Source organism: Lepisosteus oculatus, chromosome 11 (genome assembly GCF_040954835.1).
Source record: "Lepisosteus oculatus isolate fLepOcu1 chromosome 11, fLepOcu1.hap2, whole genome shotgun sequence".
In the NCBI taxonomy this organism is placed as follows: domain Eukaryota; kingdom Metazoa; phylum Chordata; class Actinopteri; order Semionotiformes; family Lepisosteidae; genus Lepisosteus; species Lepisosteus oculatus.
In genome coordinates, this window is record NC_090706.1 from 29,939,349 (window position 1) to 29,957,366 (window position 18,018).

Sequence of the window (18,018 nt, forward strand, 5' to 3'; positions counted from 1 at the left end):
CACCTTCCTCAGCAGACCATCCTTTATCCTCCCCAGGGGGGCAGGGATCTGGACTCAGGGTTCGAATGGAGACATTGCCAGAGAGACACAGTACAGAGGCAGGTGTGTAGGACTCAGGGTTCGAACGGAGACAGGGCCAGAGAGACACAGTACAGAGGCAGGTGTGTAGGACTCAGGGTTTGAATGGAGACAGGGCCAGAGAGACACAGTACAGAGGGAGATGTGTAGGACTCAGGGTTTGAATGGAGACAGGGCCAGAGAGACACAGTACAGAGGGAGATGTGTAGGACTCAGGGTTTGACTGCCCTGCTCAGAGCCTCACCTTGTTTCTTAAAGACCCGGCTGCCCACGATCTCAGTCATGGACTGAACCTTCTGTCTCTGCAGCTTGTCGGGGGGGATGCAGGTGTAGAACTCGAACAGCAGCTGGCTGGGGGCAGGGAGAGGAGGGGGTCAGGGCCGGGACACCGCTCTCAACACAGGGGTGTGTGTGTGTGTGTGTGTGAGTGAGATGGCATGCGTCAAGCTCACTTGTTGTAGTCGCCCTGAAAGGAAGTTTGTGACACGACCTGCTGTGACACAAAGAGGAAGAGAGAGATACAGCGTGACAGGAGCAGATCTCTCTCTCTCCATCCTATCTGTCTCTTTGCTTCTCTCTGCTGGCAGTGGGAGCACAGCTGGGCCTGTCTGTGTCCAGTTTCTATGGCCAGGCTGTGGTCACTGAGCCTGTCCTCTCTGGACAGTCAGGTCTGTCTGTGTCCAGTTTCTATAACCAGGCTGCGGTCACTGAGCCTGTCCTCTCTGGACAGTCAGGTCTGTCTGTCCAGTTTCTATGGCCAAACTGTGGTCACTGAGCCTGTCCTCAGTGCTGTGAGATGGAACAGTACAGTGAGGTAGTGAGATAGTGAGACGGTTTGTACCTCAGTAGTTTGCCATCGAACACAGTTTCCACGTCATGCAGAACAGTAGGCAAGTACTTCAGAGCAGCAACCTGGACACAGAGTCATTAACGCAGGGTGAGCTGGGGTAATTAAGAGGTGCGATGAGACTGGGGCAGTGAGCTGGGGTAATTAAGAGGCATGATGAGACTGGGGCAGTGAGCTGGGGTAATTCAGAGGCGTGATGAGACTGGGGCAGTGAGTTGGGGTAATTCAGAGACGTGATGAGACTGGGGCAGTGAGCTGGGGTAATTCAGAGGCGTGATGAGACTGGGGCAGTGAGCTGGGGTAATTCAGAGGCGTGATGAGACTGGGGCGGTGAGCTGGTGTAATTCAGAGGCGTGATGAGACTGGGGCGGTGAGCTGGGGTAATTCAGAGGCGTGATGAGACTGGGGCGGTGAGCTGGGGTAATTCAGAGGCGTGATGAGACTGGGGCGGTGTGCTGGGGTAATTCAGAGGCGTGATGAGACTGGGGCAGTGAGCTGGGGTAATTCAGAGGCGTGATGAGACTGGGGCGGTGAGCTGGGGTAATTCAGAGGCGTGATGAGACTGGGGCGGTGAGCTGGGGTAATTCAGAGGCGTGATGAGACTGGGTTAAGTAAAAGGGACAGCGCTGACCTGCTGCAGCAGTGTGGTGGTGTACTCGCTCTTCATCAGGTTGTTGATGGACTCAAAGAGGCGCCTCAGAGACTCCTCGAACTCCGTCTGCTCCCGCCCCTCGTACAGCCTGACTCACGGACACCGGGACACAGGGACAGAGGGAGAGCATCAGTGAGCTCATACACACAGAGACACTATTATTCTCCTTTAGCTGGCTGGTCCTCAGTCTAACAGCCCCCTCTCTCAGCATGGGGTTCTGGGGGCTGGGGGGGAGCAGCAGAAGATCTGGGGGTGTCCAGAGCACAGACCGTCTCCTCAATGTCCTCCGATCTCTTGTGTGACACCCTGGGGTTTTGCGGGTCACCTGGTCTCACACAGACAGCTCACTCCTGCCTGCCACACCCTTATACTGCCCAGGCACAGGAGGCCCATTAGTGACAGCTGTGCTTAATCAACTCTGATCACCTCTTCTCTTTTTTTCCCCAACACACAGTGGGGAAAGGTTACAGGGGATAGAGACTCCAAGGCCTCCGTAACTGTACCCCAGTGAGCATCAGAGCACAGCGCCGCCCAGCCAGCGTCAGGGACTCTGTCCCAGCCTGGAGCTGCAGATAGCTGAGGCTTGGTGGGTAGGAGACACTGACACTAACACAAACGCGTTGACACTCTCATGCTCACACTGACACTTCCGGGCGCTCGCACTCTCTCACGTTCACACTAGCTGCTCACACTGGGTGGTGGGAGTGTGCAACAAGCTGCCCAGCCATGTTGTTAAAACCTGCACCCAGGCTTCTTTTCAAGAGACAGCTGGATGAGATCCTCCCATGGGGACAGGAGGAGCTCTTTTACACACAGGGTGGTGGGAGTGTGGAGCAAGCTAAGGCTAATGATGTTGAAGCTGATATCGTGGCAGCTTCTTTCAAGAAACAGCCGGAAGATCCTCGGATCATTCAGCCGGTAATGACCAATCGGCTGGACGCCGTCCTCCTGCCAGTAGCCGTTCCCATGAGCCTTTCTGTGAGCCTGGAGCTGCGGGAGGTCAGGTGACACTTCTGGCTCTGGGCTTAGCAACAGGGGGCTCAAATATTGCTTTTCTCGCCACACAACAGGGATGGGATGGGGGGGGGGTCAGTGGGAGAAGAGCTGGGATCAAAAGGCTGGGTTCTCTTTGTTTTATCACATCATCGTTTATTTCCACTCTTGCATTGCGCTCGCTGTGACCTACAGCTGCAGTACCCGTAGTCACCAGCGGGGGCAGTATTCTTGAATCTCCAGCCCAGAGGGCAGATCGCCAATGGCGTGATTTTCCTCTAAGTCTCCAGCCAGGAAAGGCCCAGTTCCGGCCTGGTTGCACTCTGGGGACCTGCCTGGGTCAGACAGCACTGTGCACAGACTGAGGGAGGAGATTATTGGTTCAAAGTTAATGTGGGCCATGCAGGACGCTGTGTCGCGCAGACCTTCGCAGAGCTCAGGCACGGATGTCTTTTTATATCTCCGCTCATCCGCCGTGCCAGAAATAACCGCGAGGTGCTGCAGCGCAGAGCCACTCGCTCCGGCGTGACTAACACCCCGCTGTCACGCGGAGCTCGGAGACGGCCTCGCTCACTGGGGGCCTGCGGGGGGGGTTGTGCGCCAGCGTGTGGTGGAACATCAGGCGTCTACGAGTCAGAGAAAGAGAGGCTACCAGTATTCGAGAGTGTGATCCAACCCACGGCCCAATACGGCAGTGAAGTGTGGGGTCCCCTCACAGACCAGGATTACACACGATGGGACAAACATCCCACAGAAACTCTGCACATGGAGATCTGCAGAAACATCCTCCATGTGCAGGAAAAGCTCCTAACAAAGCGTGCAGGTCTGATTTAAGCCAACCCTACTGCTGATCAATATACAGAAGAGAGCAAGAAAATATGGGTTACACCTGAAACACACTGACCAGAGCTCCTACCACCACAAGGCCCTGCTGAGCCAAGAGCTGAGCCCAGAGAAGAGCCCCCTCAGACAGCTGGTCCTGAAGCTCACTGACACCAACCAACCTCAGGACAGCACAGCTAGAACATCATGAATCAAAATAAACCAAACCACAACACAAGCCAAACAAGTGGGTCCTTACCCACTGGGACACACAACACACACAACACTACGTCACCCACTGGAACACACAACACTACCTCACCCACTGGAACGCTACAGGATAAAAAGACAATACAGTACTCTATACTAACTGTACTGTATTGTGCAGTACTCCATACTAACTGTACTGTGTATTGCGCTTTACTCTATACTAACTGTATTGGATTGTGCAGTACTCTATACTAACAGTACTGTGTATTGTGCTTTACTCTATACTAACTGTACTGGATTGCACTGTACTCTATACTATCTGTACTGTGTTTTGCACTGTATTCTGTACTAACTGTACTGGATTGTGCTGTACTCTGTACTAACTGTACTGTATTGTGCAGTACTCTATACTAAGTGTACTGTGCATTGTGCTGTACTCTATAATGACTGTACTGTGTATTGTGCTTTACTCTATACTAACTGTACTGGATTGCGCTGTACTCTATACTATCTGTACTGTGTATTGCACTGTACTCTGTTCTAACTGTACTGGATTGTGCTGTACTCTATACTAACTGTACTGGATTGTGGTGTACTCTGTACTAACTGTACTGTGTATTGCACTGTACGCTGTTCTAACTGTACTGGATTGTGCTGTACTCTGTACTAACTGTACTGGATTGTGCTGTAGTCTATACTATCTGTACTGTGTATTGCACTGTACTCTGTACTAACTGTACTGGATTGTGCTGTACTCTATACTAACTGTACTGGATTGGGCTGTGCTCTATACTACACTCTTCAGCGTGCTGTGTTGCTATGGCGCTGCCCGGACAGCGTGTTGAGTGGTAGTGGAGATGGCACACTCACTGTGAGTACAGCATGCGGGAGCGCACGATGAACTTGAAGACGTACTCCAGCGCCTTGAGTGTGCGCAGGATGGGCTCGCACTGCTCCCCGCGGCTCGAGGTGTCCAGGTAGGTCTTCAGCACTGACATCAGCTTCCTGGGAGAAAGGAGGCCGTGAGGGAATTTGGAAGTGATACGCACAGAGAGAGGAGATCAGGAAGGATATAAAGGGAGAGAGGAGAAGGAGTGAAACATTAAAATACTCCAGATAGTCAACTGCGAACTGCCTGCCACTTGGTTTTCATGAATTGATTAGTGAGACTTAATCTCCTCAATTATGTCTATTAACTTGTTAAACAGCTCTATTGCACCTGACCCAGCACAGTGGCCTGCAGGGGCAATCTGCTCTCCTACACTGCCCTCTGCTGTCTGTTAGGGGAATTACAGCCTCAGCCAAACAGCATTAACTGCGAGTGTGAGCGACAGAGACAGAAACAGAGGAGAGGAGGAAGGAAAAGTTGAGTGTCTAACAAATCTATTCCCAGAATTCCCACACCTACCAGAATCACCTTCCAATCCTACTGGGTGAGGAAGCCCAGTGTGTGATCTCCTGTCACAGCCTGAGGAGCAAACAGTGATCCTGTCCCTCAGTAATGTTCCATAATTAAATGTGTTTAAATGTTGTACTTATTGTATCTGCTTTGGCAGCACTGTAATTCATTGGTCCTGCCAAAAAAAGCTCTTTAAACTGTTTGACATGTAAAAGACACACAGACCCACAGACAGGCTGGCTTGCAATGGTCTTTGTTTTGACTTGTGAAAAGACACACAGACTGACTTGTAGGCCAGTGTTGCGCTGAAGTGCTGTTTGATGTAGGCCTCCAGGACAGTGTTGAAGTGCTGGAACTTCCTGTCTGCAATGAGCCCAATGATGTAGATCTGAAAGGAGCACACCGTCAGTCAGCTGACATATTGGGACAGCGCAATGACATCACAGCAATGACATCACTGGCAAAGAACTCTGTGACATTATTCAGTATGGGCAGCCACACTGGCAGGAACAGAAAGGACCTGTTATTCACAGACCACTGCACTGCAGCAAGAAAGAAACACAGACTCACCAGGGCGTCAAACACCAGAATGTCGTAATCGTCAGTCTGCGAGTGCTCCATCATGATATTGAACAGGGCGTCCAACGTGTCCTGCAGGAACTGCACAGAGACAGAGGCGCACAGGGGTGTGATGAGCACTGCCATCTTTTTCATTATGATAGAGAAACAGGGGCTTGAGCACACAGACAGACAGGGACAGGTGAAGGGATGTGATCACACACACACAGAGAGTCTCCCACCTTGACCACTTCCTCCCCATCAATGATCTTCAGTTTCTCCAGGTTCTCTTTCAGCAGCTCTGGTCTGGTCCTCCATTTCAACAACCCCAACAGACCCACTGAGAGAAAGACAGGTTAATACAGACACACTGACTGACTGGACACTACAGTACATTAACACTGCACTGAGAGAGAGGGGTTAATACAGACACACTGACTGACTGGACACTGCAGTACATTAACGCTGCACTGAGAGAGTGGGGTTAATACAGACACACTGACTGACTGGACACTACGGTACATTAACACTGCACTGAGAGAGAGGGGTTAGTAAAGACACACTGACTGACTGGACACTATGGTACATTAACACTGCACTGAGAGAGAGGGGTTAATACAGACACACTGACTGACTGGAACCTGCAGTACATTAACGCTGCACTGAGAGAGTGGGGTTAATACAGACACACTGACTGACTGGACACTACGGTACATTAACACTGCACTGAGAGAGAGGGGTTAATACAGACACACTGACTGACTGGACACTCCAGTACATTAACACTGCACTGAGAGAGAGGGGTTCATACAGACACACTGACTGACTGGACACTCCAGTACATTAACACTGCACTGAGAGAGAGAGGGGTTCATACAGACACACTGACTGGACACTCCAGTACATTAACACTGCACTGAGAGAGAGAGGTTAATACAGACACACTGACTGGACACTCCAGTCCGCTGCACTGAGAGAGACTGACCGTTCTGTGTCAGCTTTGTAGAGCACACCAGTGTGGAGATAGTGAAGGTGTCCCGTGAACTTATGGACAGCCCCCCTGCACTGCTGGAGCTGCGGCTCAGCCCTGCCCCCTTGTGCTCAGTCTGGTGGCGTGTGGAAGGCATCTGGAGATAGCAGCCGACGTCCTCCATTCGCTTACTGTCGCCCTGTAGGGAGACAGAGGGTCAGGCGGTTTCTTCACTCGCTTCGGGGTCAGGGGTCGTGACCTCCGCTGACCTTGAAGACCACGAGGTCGTGCAGGCCGTCCTGCAGCACGGTGCCATCGTCCTTCATCAGCCGGACAAACGCCATGGCGAAGTTCTTCTCACTCTTGTCCTTCGCTAGGAGAGAGATGGAGAGCTCATGAGAGTGACGTCTCACTCTACACCTGACCCTTGACCAGGAGAGAGATGGAGAGCTCATGAGAGTGACGTCTCACTCTACACCTGACCCCTCACCAGGAGAGAGATGGAGAGCTCATGAGAGTGACGTCTCACTCTACACCTGACCCTTGACCAGGAGAGAGATGGAGAGCTCACGAGAGTGACGTCTCACTCTACGCCTAACCCCTCACCAGGAGAGAGATGGTGAGCTCATGAGAGTGACGTCTCACTCTACGCCTGACCCCTCACCAGGAGAGAGATGGTGAGCACATGAGAGTGACGTCTCACTCTGCACCCGACCCTTCACCAGGAGAGAGAGATAAGTGATGGGCTGATTCAGGGTGGGAATTCGGGTGAGTGACACTGAGAGGGAGAGAGCAGAGGGACCAAGAGAGGAAGAGGGAAGAGGGAGAGTAATACAGAGCTCAGAACTCACACTCCTGGGAGGATCGGTGACGGAACATGAAACGCAGGTGGATCCTCTGCATCTCCTCCAAGGGTATCGCCACCTGGTGGGCGGAGGAGAGAATCACAGGGTCAGTCCCAGTCTGCAGTGGACACCGAGGTCTGGAGAAGGACAAGAATTTCTCTCTCACCTTGAAGGTTTCCATCCAGCGAGGCTGTTTGACCTGGTAGTAAATGACAGACCTGTACTCGTTCACAGGCCGGTCTCCTGCTCCCAGACAGATCGCATTCTGCAGTGACACAGAGAGGAGCACTGTGAGAGACCCTGAAGGAATGACTGTTGTGCTGACTGACCACCTTGCACACTTACTGGCCACCTCATACACCTACTGTCCTCCTCACACACTCACTGACTGCCTCACACACTCACTGACTGCTTTACAAACTCACTGACCTCCTCACACACTCACTGACCTCCTCACACACTCACTGATGCTGTCTCTCACAAGCTCACCGCACTCTGCCACAGTGATACTCCTACTGCCTCGATGACACAATGCCTTCCTCACTGATCACTGATCCTGGGGGTGTTGACAAGCCGGACGGCGCTCACCGGAACGACCTTGCCTTCCTCGTCACACACCCACATGATGACCTCCACGTTCTTCTGCGTGGTCTTGTTGTACTTGTCGAAATCGCCGCCCTGCAGCGTGATGTAGATGTCGTTCCGCACGTCTCCTGGCATGATGATCTCCGGGAAGCCCAGCTTCCGAGCCACCACTGTGGTCCGGTCCACCAGATGAGGATATTCTTTCCGGATCTGGACAATATCGCCCACCAGAGCTTTCATCGTCACCCACAGGCCTGCAGAGTGGGACAGGGAGAGAGGGTGAGGACAGAGAGAGAGAGGGGTGAGGACAGGAAGAGAGAGAGAGGGGTGAGGACAGGGAGAGAGAGGAGGGGTGAGGACAGGGAGAGAGAGGGGTGAGGACAGGGAGAGAGAGAGGGGTGAGGACAGGGAGAGAGAGGGGGGGTGAGGACAGGGAGAGAGAGCGGGGTGAGGAAACGGAGAGAGAGGGGTGAGGACAGGGAGAGAGAGGGGTGAAGACAGGGAGAGAGAGAGAGGGGTGAGGATGGGGAGAGACAGAGGGGTGAGGATGGGGAGAGAGAGAGGGGTGAGGACGGGGAGAGATGGGGGGGTGAGGACAGGGAGAGAGAGAGGGGTGAGGACAGGAAGAGAGAGAGGGGTGAGGACGGGGAGAGAGACGATAAAGGGAGCTGATGGGGGTCAGTCCTGTACCTTGTCCTCCACTGTCCCCTCGTGATGCTGTGACCTTGTTCAGCAGAGTGTGGAGGAAGTCATTCTCAGCCACAACCCTGCAGGGAGAGAGACAGGGTGACAGGGTGACAGGGAGACAGGAGTGTGCGTCAGCCGGAGGGCCGGAGCGTGGACTGTCTGCCAGCCGGCGGGGAGGAGGGGGACCTACGGGTGGAAGGGGATGAAGTACTGCTTCTCCTCGTCACTCTCCGCCTTCCCCTTGATGATGTCACTGATGTCCATCACTGCCAGGGGGGAGAGAGGGGGAGCCATTATCAACACCCCCAGGGTATCACCCCACAGTCAACAACACCCCCATCTTCTTACCCCACAGTCAATACCCCCAGGGTATCACCCCACAGTCAACAACACCCCCATCTTCTTACCCCACAGTCAATACCCCCAGGGTATCACCCCACAGTCAACACCCCCATCTTCTTACCCCACAGTCAACAACACCCCCAGGGTATCACCCCACAGTCAACAACACCCCCATCTTCTTACCCCACAGTCAACAACACCCCCAGGGTATCACCCCACAGTCAACAACACCCCCATCTTCTTACCCCACAGTCAACAACACCCCCAGGGTATCACCCCACAGTCAACAACAACCCCATCTTCTTACCCCACAGTCAACAACACCCCCATCTTCTTACCCCACAGTCAACAACACCCCCAGGGTATCACCCCACAGTCAACAACACCCCCATCTTCTTACCCCACAGTCAACAACACCCCCAGGGTATCACCCCACAGTCAACAACAACCCCATCTTCTTACCCCACAGTCAACACCCCCAGGTTAATCACCCCCCTGTCCTGCTGCCCACTGCCCCTCTCACCTGCCACCCCGAAGGGTCTCCTCAGCCCCTGGGTGCACTTCTTGGTGTTGCTGTCCTTCAGCTCCATGCGGCCCACCCTGACGATCTGGCAGATGAGGTAGATCTTCTCTCGGTTCAGGTCCTTGTTCCCCAGGTCCTGACAGAGACAGCGCCACACCTGTGTCACTCTCTCACTCTCTCTGGGGAGTGTGTGTGAGGAGGGGTCAGTGTGCCCCACCTGTGTCACTCTCTCACTCTCTCTGGGGAGTGCGTGTGAGGAGGGGTCAGTGTGCCCCACCTGTGTCACTCTCTCACTGTCTCTGGGGAGTGCGTGTGAGGAGGGGTCAGTGTGCCCCACCTGTGTCACTCTCTCACTCTCTCTGGGGAGTGCGTGTGAGGAGGGGTCAGTGTGCCCCACCTGTGTCACTCTCTCACTCTCTCTGGGGAGTGCGTGTGAGGAGGGGTCAGTGTGCCCCACCTGTGTCACTCTCTCACTCTCTCTGGGGAGTGCGTGTGAGGAGGGGTCAGTGTGCCCCACCTGTGTCACTCTCTCACTCTCTCTGGGGAGTGCGTGTGAGGAGGGGTCAGTGTGCCCCACCTGTGTCACTCTCTCACTCTCTCTGGGGAGTGCGTGTGAGGAGGGGTCAGTGTGCCCCACCTGTGTCACTCTCTCACTCTCTCTGGGGAGTGCGTGTGAGGAGGGGTCAGTGTGCCCCACCTGTGTCACTCTCTCACTCTCTCTGGGGAGTGCGTGTGAGGAGGGGTCAGTGTGCCCCACCTGTGTCACTCTCTCACTCTCTCTGGGGAGTGCTTGTGAGGAGGGGTCAGTGTGCCCCACCTGTGTCACTCTCTCACTCTCTCTGGGGAGTGCGTGTGAGGAGGGGTCAGTGTGCCCCACCTGTGTCACTCTCTCACTCTCTCTGGGGAGTGCGTGTGAGGAGGGGTCAGTGTGCCCCACCTGTGTCACTCTCTCACTCTCTCTGGGGAGTGCGTGTGAGGAGGGGTCAGTGTGCCCCACCTGTGTCACTCTCTCACTCTCTCTGGGGAGTGCGTGTGAGGAGGGGTCAGTGTGCCCCACCTGTGTCACTCTCTCACTCTCTCTGGGGAGTGCGTGTGAGGAGGGGTCAGTGTGCCCCACCTGTGTCACTCTCTCACTCTCTCTGGGGAGTGCGTGTGAGGAGGGGTCAGTGTGCCCCACCTGTGTCACTCTCTCACTCTCTCTGGGGAGTGCGTGTGAGGAGGGGTCAGTGTGCCCCACCTGTGTCACTCTCTCACTCTCTCTGGGGAGTGCGTGTGAGGAGGGGTCAGTGTGCCCCACCTGTGTCACTCTCTCACTCTCTCTGGGGAGTGCGTGTGAGGAGGGGTCAGTGTGCCCCACCTGTGTCACTCTCTCACTCTCTCTGGGGAGTGCGTGTGAGGAGGGGTCAGTGTGCCCCACCTGTGTCACTCTCTCACTCTCTCTGGGGAGTGTGTGTGAGGAGGGGTCTGTGGGGTGCAGGTGTGTGTGTCGCCCCCTGGTGTTGACTCACAGTAAAGACGACCTTCAGGTTGTTCAGCATGTCGATCTCTCTGGGAAAGCCACGGCTGCCCCAGCGCACCAGGTAGTTCTCACTGTGGAGGAGACAGAGGGTCGTGGTGAGAGAGAGACCGAGAAACAGACACGTGTAGGGAGACAAGCCCCCTGACAGACAGACAGATCCCTGACACTGGCACACAGACACACACACACAGACACACACACAGGCCACACTGACAGACAGACAGATCCCTGACACTGGCAAACAAACACACCAACACACAGACACACACACAGGCCACACTGACAGACAGACAGATCCCTGACACTGGCAAACAAACACACCAACACACAGACACACACACAGGCCACACTGACAGACAGACAGATCCCTGACACTGGCAAACAAACACACCAACACACAGACACACACACAGGCCACACTGACAGACAGACAGATCCCTGACACTGGCAAACAAACACACCAACACACAGACACACACACAGGCCACACTGACAGACAGACAGATCCCTGACACTGGCAAACAAACACACCAACACACAGACACACACACAGGCCACACTGACAGACAGACAGATCCCTAACACTGGCACACAGACACACAGTCACAGGCCCCACTGACAGTTAGACAGTCACACACACAGACACACACACACACACACACACACAGACAGACAGACAGACAGACAGACAGACAGACAGACAGACAGACACACAGGCCCCACTGACAGACAGACAGTCACACAGACAGACAGGACAGCGTGCTGACCTGATGATGGCCTGTTTCTGGGGGTCGTACAGGGACATGAAGAGCTCCGAGTCCTCCCCAATCCGGCACACAAAGTTCCGGACAAAGACGTACAGGCTGTGTGTGGGAGAGGACTGGATCCGTGCGGAGATTCCCGAGTGATCTGCCTGAATGTTGGACTGGGAGTGGGAAAGAGAGAGAGGGAGAGAGAAAGACAGAAATAAGGTCTCCATGAAAAGTGAGACTAGTTTTTGTGTTTTGTTACTGTATTAGGTGCTTCGGTGTGTCAGTGAGCCTCAGTGTGTCAGTGAGCCTCAGTGTGTCAATGTGTCAGTGTGTCAGTGAGCCTCAGTGTGTCAGTGAGCCTCAGTGTGTCAATGTGTCAGTGTGTCAGTGTGCCTCAGTGTGTCAGTGAGCCTCAGTGTGTCAATGTGTCAGTGTGTCAGTGTGAGTCAGTGTGTCAGTGAGCCTCAGTGTGTCAATGTGTCAGTGTGTCAGTGTGCCTCAGTGTGTCAGTGTGCCTCAGTGTGTCAGTGAGCCTCAGTGTGTCAATGTGTCAGTGTGTCAGTGTGCCTCAGTGTGTCAGTGTGAGTCAGTGTGTCAGTGAGCCTCAGTGTGTCAATGTGTCAGTGTGTCAGTGTGCCTCAGTGTGTCAGTGTGAGTCAGTGTGTCAGTGAGCCTCAGCGTGTCAATGTGTCAGTGTGTCAGTGAGCCTCAGTGTGTCAGTGAGCCTCAGTGTGTCAATGTGTCAGTGTGTCAGTGAGCCTCAGTGTGTCAATGTGTCAGTGTGTCAGTGTGCCTCAGTGTGTCAGTGAGCCTCAGTGTGTCAATGTGTCAGTGTGTCAGTGAGCCTCAGTGTGTCAGTGAGCCTCAGTGTGTCAATGTGTCAGTGTGTCAGTGTGCCTCAGTGTGTCAGTGAGCCTCAGTGTGTCAATGTGTCAGTGTGTCAGTGTGCCTCAGTGTGCCTCAGTGAGCCTCAGAATCAGAGTCTCAGTGCAGTGGGCCCTGTGGCCTGTGGGTGGCGCTCTGGTACCATCTCCTCCTTGATGCGTTCATTGATCTTGGCTGTGGCCTCCTCGTGAGCGCGGAACAGGCTGATGACACTCGTGCGATCCGGGTCCAGGATGTTCCCGTCCTCATCTCGCACGACCAGGTCCAGGTCCAGGATCCTGGTGGACAGAGAGAGTCGGGAACAACAGGAATCACCTCACCTGCTGCACTGCTGAGACAGAGGAAGAGGTAGAGAGGAACAGAGAAACAGGGGAACAGAGGAGGGAGACAGGAGTTTTGGGGTGAGACAGTAGAGTGGGAGTGAGACAGGAGTTTTGGGGTGAGACAGTAGAGTGGGGTGAGACAGTAGAGTGGGTTGTGACAGGAGTGAGGGAGTGAGACAGTAGAGGGGCTGTGAGACAGGAGTGTGGGGGTGAGACAGGAGCGGAGCATACTTGTTGCCGTAGTCGATCTTGGAGGTGACCTTCTGCTTGAGCTCCTTGAACTCGTCCTTGGGCAGCGTGCCGGACAGCAGCTGGGAGCGCCACTCCACCAGTTCCCATAGCAACCGCCGCACCTGCTCCACCTTCTCCTTCTTATTGGCCTGGGGAGGCATGGAGACAGGGGTCAAGGGTCAGGGGTTAGAGGTCAGACATCGGTCCATACCGCTGTCGCTTCCTGTCTGTCTGTCACCATCACAGCTGAGGTGCCAGGAAGTTGATGAAGTCCCTGATGAGAATCCGCGCAGACAGTGCTCTCTCATTGCAAGCAGAAGCTGCTTTATCACTTGGCGATGATGCAGGCCACTACTGAGATGTCCAGACGGGGAGAGAAACCCTTACCACATACAGCTGTTTCCAGATGCTGCCCCATTCACGCAGGGTGGTGGTCACCTCCTGGACCAGGGGCATCTCTGCAGAGGTTACAACCTCCTGGCCCCTACAGGCGGAGAAGAGCTTTAGGGTACAGCAAGAGCATTGCCCACCAAGCCAAACAACAGGGATAAGGGTGAGGGGTTAAAGGGTAAAGGTTACAGGATAAAGGGCAGAGTCCAGGCTGGATTTTAGTTGTGTTTTTAGTTCGGATGTGTCAGGGGGTGCGGGGGGGCTTATTTACTGGCAGGTTACCAGTTACTATACACTGAAAAGTATGTAATAGCCATCCTGTCACTCTGGACACATGATTAAGTCACGACCCGTGCAGCCCCAGGCTGTGTTTCTCGATGCTCACCCCCGCTTCTCAATGATCACCTCCTTCAGGTGGATGTAGCTGGCAGGGAACACACCCTGTGGAGAGAGAGGACAGGGTTACCCAAGGTCCTGGACACCAACCTCAGTGTAGATCTCAGGTCACGTATAGGAACTTATCAAGACAGACATTCAGTGAAATATACAGGTGCTGGGCCGTTTAGACTTTAAAAACAAATAAAAGAACTTTAAAATCTATCCTAGATCATACAGGTAAGCAGTGAAGAGAGACCTCCCCCATCAGGCACACTGCTGCGTGCCCACTCTCCCCTGGGCTGGAGGCTGGCTCTGAGGCACCAGCAGAGGGCTGTCACGCCACATCACTGACCTCAGGGCCCACTGCTCTGCCCACCCTGAACCAGCAGAGCCCCAGCAGAGCCCCAGCAGAGCCCCTGCAGAGCCCCAGAGCCCTCTCCTGTCTCCCACCCTGGGCAGACAGGGCGCTGAGCGCTATAGGAAACAGAAAGTCCCGAGGCCACAAAACAGCAGAGAGCCTCTTTTATTTTCACTTTGACTCAGCTCGTATCCGCTGTGTCTGTGACGCTGGCGAGCTGGCCGACACGATGAGCAGAAATAAGGAACGTGGCAGGCTGGGGCCCGACTGAAAATAGCTGGCGCCTCTACCACGTGCAGAGACACACCCTTGCCCAGTGTGGCGCGGCGCAGCACACTTCCGTTTCAGCCGGCTCCGAAGGCGTCGTCTCTCTGGCGCTCCGTCCGTTTCCCCCCGAACGAACAAGCGCTGCCCCCTGCCTCCCCTCCGTCCCCAAAACCCGGTCAGACCCGGGGCAGCCAGGTGCATGCTGGGATGGCTAATCGGTTCCTCTCTCTGCAAGCTGAGACGTCTCCAACCTCTCTCAGGGGTTTGTCTCAGGGGGGTCCGGAAACGAGTGGGTCCAACTTTTCGTTCAATCTGGACCCTGACCTGTTAACCTGCTACAGGCTTCTGAGAAGATGCAGCTGTACCACCTGCAGGGCGGTGCTCAGGAAGCATCTGCCAGGGGTTTAATAGGGAGTTTGCCCGAGCGATGACATGGGCACACGTCTTCCACCCAGCGTGACTGCTCCCTCTCGGTATTCACGCCAGCCGTAATGAGCATGGGCTGCCCCCTGCTGGCTCCCCTGAAAAGTACAGGCTGTCCCCCTCCTCTCACTGATGACTGAAGTGAGCCCTGCTGTTGTACCCCCTGGATTCGACCCCTGACCGAGCAGTGTCCTCGGGCAGGGTCTCGGCAACCTGGAACCTAGTCCGGAAGCAGAGGTGTAGGATGGGATAGGGTCCATCGCAGGGTGCAGACAGCAGAGCAGGGCAGCGAAGCTCACTTCCTGGAGGTCAGCCTGAGCTAACGACTGAGTTACACTAACTAACTGCACAGTCGTCAACACTTCTAACCAGACCTGAAGGTGATCTACTGTATAAGTAAGTGTAAAAGAGAAATCCTTTATATGCCACATTAAGAATATCTTTCGGTTATTTGTTAACTGACTACTCAGACTGAACCAAAATCCAGCTACTTGGCCTTCCAGCTACTGAGCTTCAGTACTCAGAAAATACTTAGGAGACACCAGTGACACCAGCCAGCATGTTGTGAGGAAACCAGAACAGCTTGAAAACAGCTTCACAGACACGGAAAGCGCATGCGAACTCCACACAGAAGGATCCCCAGCCAGCCATGCTGGGTCTCAGAGCTATGAGAGAACAGTGCTGACCACCATCTCTCTGTGAGGCTCTGTGCAGCCCTACAGATGATGGAATAGAGCTGAGATGTGACACTTTGCTACAAACACATCACACATCACATGTTGTGAGTGTTGCGAGGTGTTGCAAAAGGTGTTGGAGGACACTAGACGAACCCAGACAGGCGTGTATTTAAAAATAAACAACCAGACATGCTCTGATCCGAACCTCTTTCCAGAAGACTTTTAGTTCCACTTCATCTAAAAACCGATGCATAAAATGATTTTGGTTACTCTACATAGTCTAAACTAGAACTCACAATATGTGCGCATTAATTAGTTAATAACGATGCGCACACACCGGACAATCTCAGCCTGGAGCGTGAGGAGTCTTACCTGCTGGGATCTGTCCCGGGTCAGGTAGCCCATGAACCAGCCTGGAACAACACAGAGGGCAGAATCGGTCAGGCTGCAGGGTGGGAGAAGAACACACACACTCTCACCCTCTCACACACCCTCACCCCCTGGGCACATTCACCCTCTCACACACTCTCACCCCCTCACACACACCCTCACCCCCTGGGCACATTCACCCTCTCACACACTCTCACCCCCTCACACACACCCTCACCCCCTGGGCACATTCATCCTCTCACACACTCTCACCCCCTCACACACACCCTCACCCCCTGGGCACATTCATCCTCTCACACACTCTCACCCCCTCACACACACCCTCACCCCCTGGGCACATTCACCCTCTCACACACTCTCACCCTCTCACACACCCTCACCCCCTGGGCACATTCACCCTCTCACACACTCTCACCCCCTCACACACACCCTCACCCCCTGGGCACATTCACCCTCTCACACGCTCTCACCCTCTCACACACCCTCACCCCCTGGGCACATTCACCCTCTCACACACTCTCACCCTCTCACACACCCTCACCCCCTGGGCACATTCACCCTCTCACACACTCTCACCCTCTCACACACCCTCACCCCCTGGGCACATTCACCCTCTCACACACTCTCACCCCCTCACACACACCCTCACCCCCTGGGCACATTCACCCTCTCACACACTCTCACCCCCTCACACATACCCTCACCCCCTGGGCACATTCGCCTTCTCAGACACTCTCACTCTCTCACACACCCTCACCCCCTGGGCACACTCACCCTCGCATGACTGCTGGATGTGCACAGTGTCCCCGATCTGCAGAGACAGCTGCTTCTCCCCCCGTCCGGTGAAGTTATATGTGGCTGAAACAACGGACACAGGGTGTCAGTGCGCTGTCTTTATACAGGATAGTCTGTGTACTGGGTATACTGTGTAGAGACAGTGTGCAGTGTGTGTCAGATCAGTGTCAGTGTGCTGTCTATATACAGGATAGTCTGTGTACTGGGTATACTGTGTAGAGACAGTGTGCAGTGTGTGTCAGATCAGTGTCAGTGTGCTGTCTATATACAGTATAGTCTGTGTACTGGGTATACTGTGTAGAGACAGTGTGCAGTGTGTGTCAGATCAGTGTCAGTGTGCTGTCTATATACAGTATAGTCTGTGTACTGGGTATACTGTGTAGAGACAGTGTGCAGTGTGTGTCAGATCAGTGTCAGTGTGCTGTCTATATACAGGATAGTCTGTGTACTGGGTATACTGTGTAGAGACAGTGTGCAGTGTGTGTCAGATCAGTGTCAGTGTGCTGTCTATATACAGTATAGTCTGTGTACTGGGTATACTGTGTAGAGACAGTGTGCAGTGTGTGTCAGATCAGTGTCAGTGTGCTGTCTATATACAGTATAGTCTGTGTACTGGGTATACTGTGTAGAGACAGTGTGCAGTGTGTGTCAGATCAGTGTCAGTGTGCTGTCTATATACAGGATAGTCTGTGTACTGGGTATACTGTGTAGAGACAGTGTGCAGTGTGTGTGTCAGATCAGTGTCAGTGTGCTGTCTATATACAGGATAGTCTGTGTACTGGGTATACTGTGTAGAGACAGTGTGCAGTGTGTGTCAGATCAGTGTCAGTGTGCTGTCTATATACAGTATAGTCTGTGTACTGGGTATACTGTGTAGAGACAGTGTGCAGTGTGTGTCAGATCAGTGTCAGTGTGCTGTCTATATACAGTATAGTCTGTGTGCTGTGTGTAATGTACAGGGACAGTGTGCAGTTTGTGTTTTGTTAATACTGTGTGTGTGTGTTGTTTTTCTCCTTCACTGCCTCACTTCCTGTGTCACTTCCTGTGCTCAGCAGACCTGCAGTTTGTGAGGGTGTGTGCTGTGTACCTATTCACATGCAGAACAGTACCCTAGTAAAA

The 18,018-nt window shown here is 53.9% G+C and overlaps 1 protein-coding gene across 1 annotated transcript in view; it reads right to left on the reverse strand.

The window, feature by feature from the left end:
- LOC102686751 (dedicator of cytokinesis protein 2-like) overlaps nucleotides 1-18,018 on the reverse strand; it is a 58,150-nt gene that overhangs the window by 38,140 nt on the left and 1,992 nt on the right. Inside the window, exons 2-24 of the mRNA XM_069196076.1 lie at nucleotides 16,879-16,962; nucleotides 16,087-16,127; nucleotides 13,997-14,052; nucleotides 13,609-13,705; nucleotides 13,222-13,370; nucleotides 12,810-12,945; nucleotides 11,798-11,955; nucleotides 11,020-11,101; nucleotides 9,512-9,647; nucleotides 8,837-8,912; nucleotides 8,650-8,726; nucleotides 7,963-8,213; nucleotides 7,541-7,639; nucleotides 7,381-7,453; nucleotides 6,799-6,902; nucleotides 6,545-6,728; nucleotides 5,802-5,899; nucleotides 5,572-5,661; nucleotides 5,289-5,389; nucleotides 4,473-4,607; nucleotides 1,557-1,665; nucleotides 920-990; nucleotides 323-429 (exon numbers count right to left, since the gene is read on the reverse strand). Coding sequence (XP_069052177.1) covers nucleotides 323-429; nucleotides 920-990; nucleotides 1,557-1,665; nucleotides 4,473-4,607; nucleotides 5,289-5,389; nucleotides 5,572-5,661; nucleotides 5,802-5,899; nucleotides 6,545-6,728; nucleotides 6,799-6,902; nucleotides 7,381-7,453; nucleotides 7,541-7,639; nucleotides 7,963-8,213; nucleotides 8,650-8,726; nucleotides 8,837-8,912; nucleotides 9,512-9,647; nucleotides 11,020-11,101; nucleotides 11,798-11,955; nucleotides 12,810-12,945; nucleotides 13,222-13,370; nucleotides 13,609-13,705; nucleotides 13,997-14,052; nucleotides 16,087-16,127; nucleotides 16,879-16,962 — 2,514 coding nt within the window. The remainder of the gene's footprint in view (nucleotides 1-322; nucleotides 430-919; nucleotides 991-1,556; nucleotides 1,666-4,472; nucleotides 4,608-5,288; nucleotides 5,390-5,571; nucleotides 5,662-5,801; nucleotides 5,900-6,544; nucleotides 6,729-6,798; nucleotides 6,903-7,380; nucleotides 7,454-7,540; nucleotides 7,640-7,962; nucleotides 8,214-8,649; nucleotides 8,727-8,836; nucleotides 8,913-9,511; nucleotides 9,648-11,019; nucleotides 11,102-11,797; nucleotides 11,956-12,809; nucleotides 12,946-13,221; nucleotides 13,371-13,608; nucleotides 13,706-13,996; nucleotides 14,053-16,086; nucleotides 16,128-16,878; nucleotides 16,963-18,018) is intronic.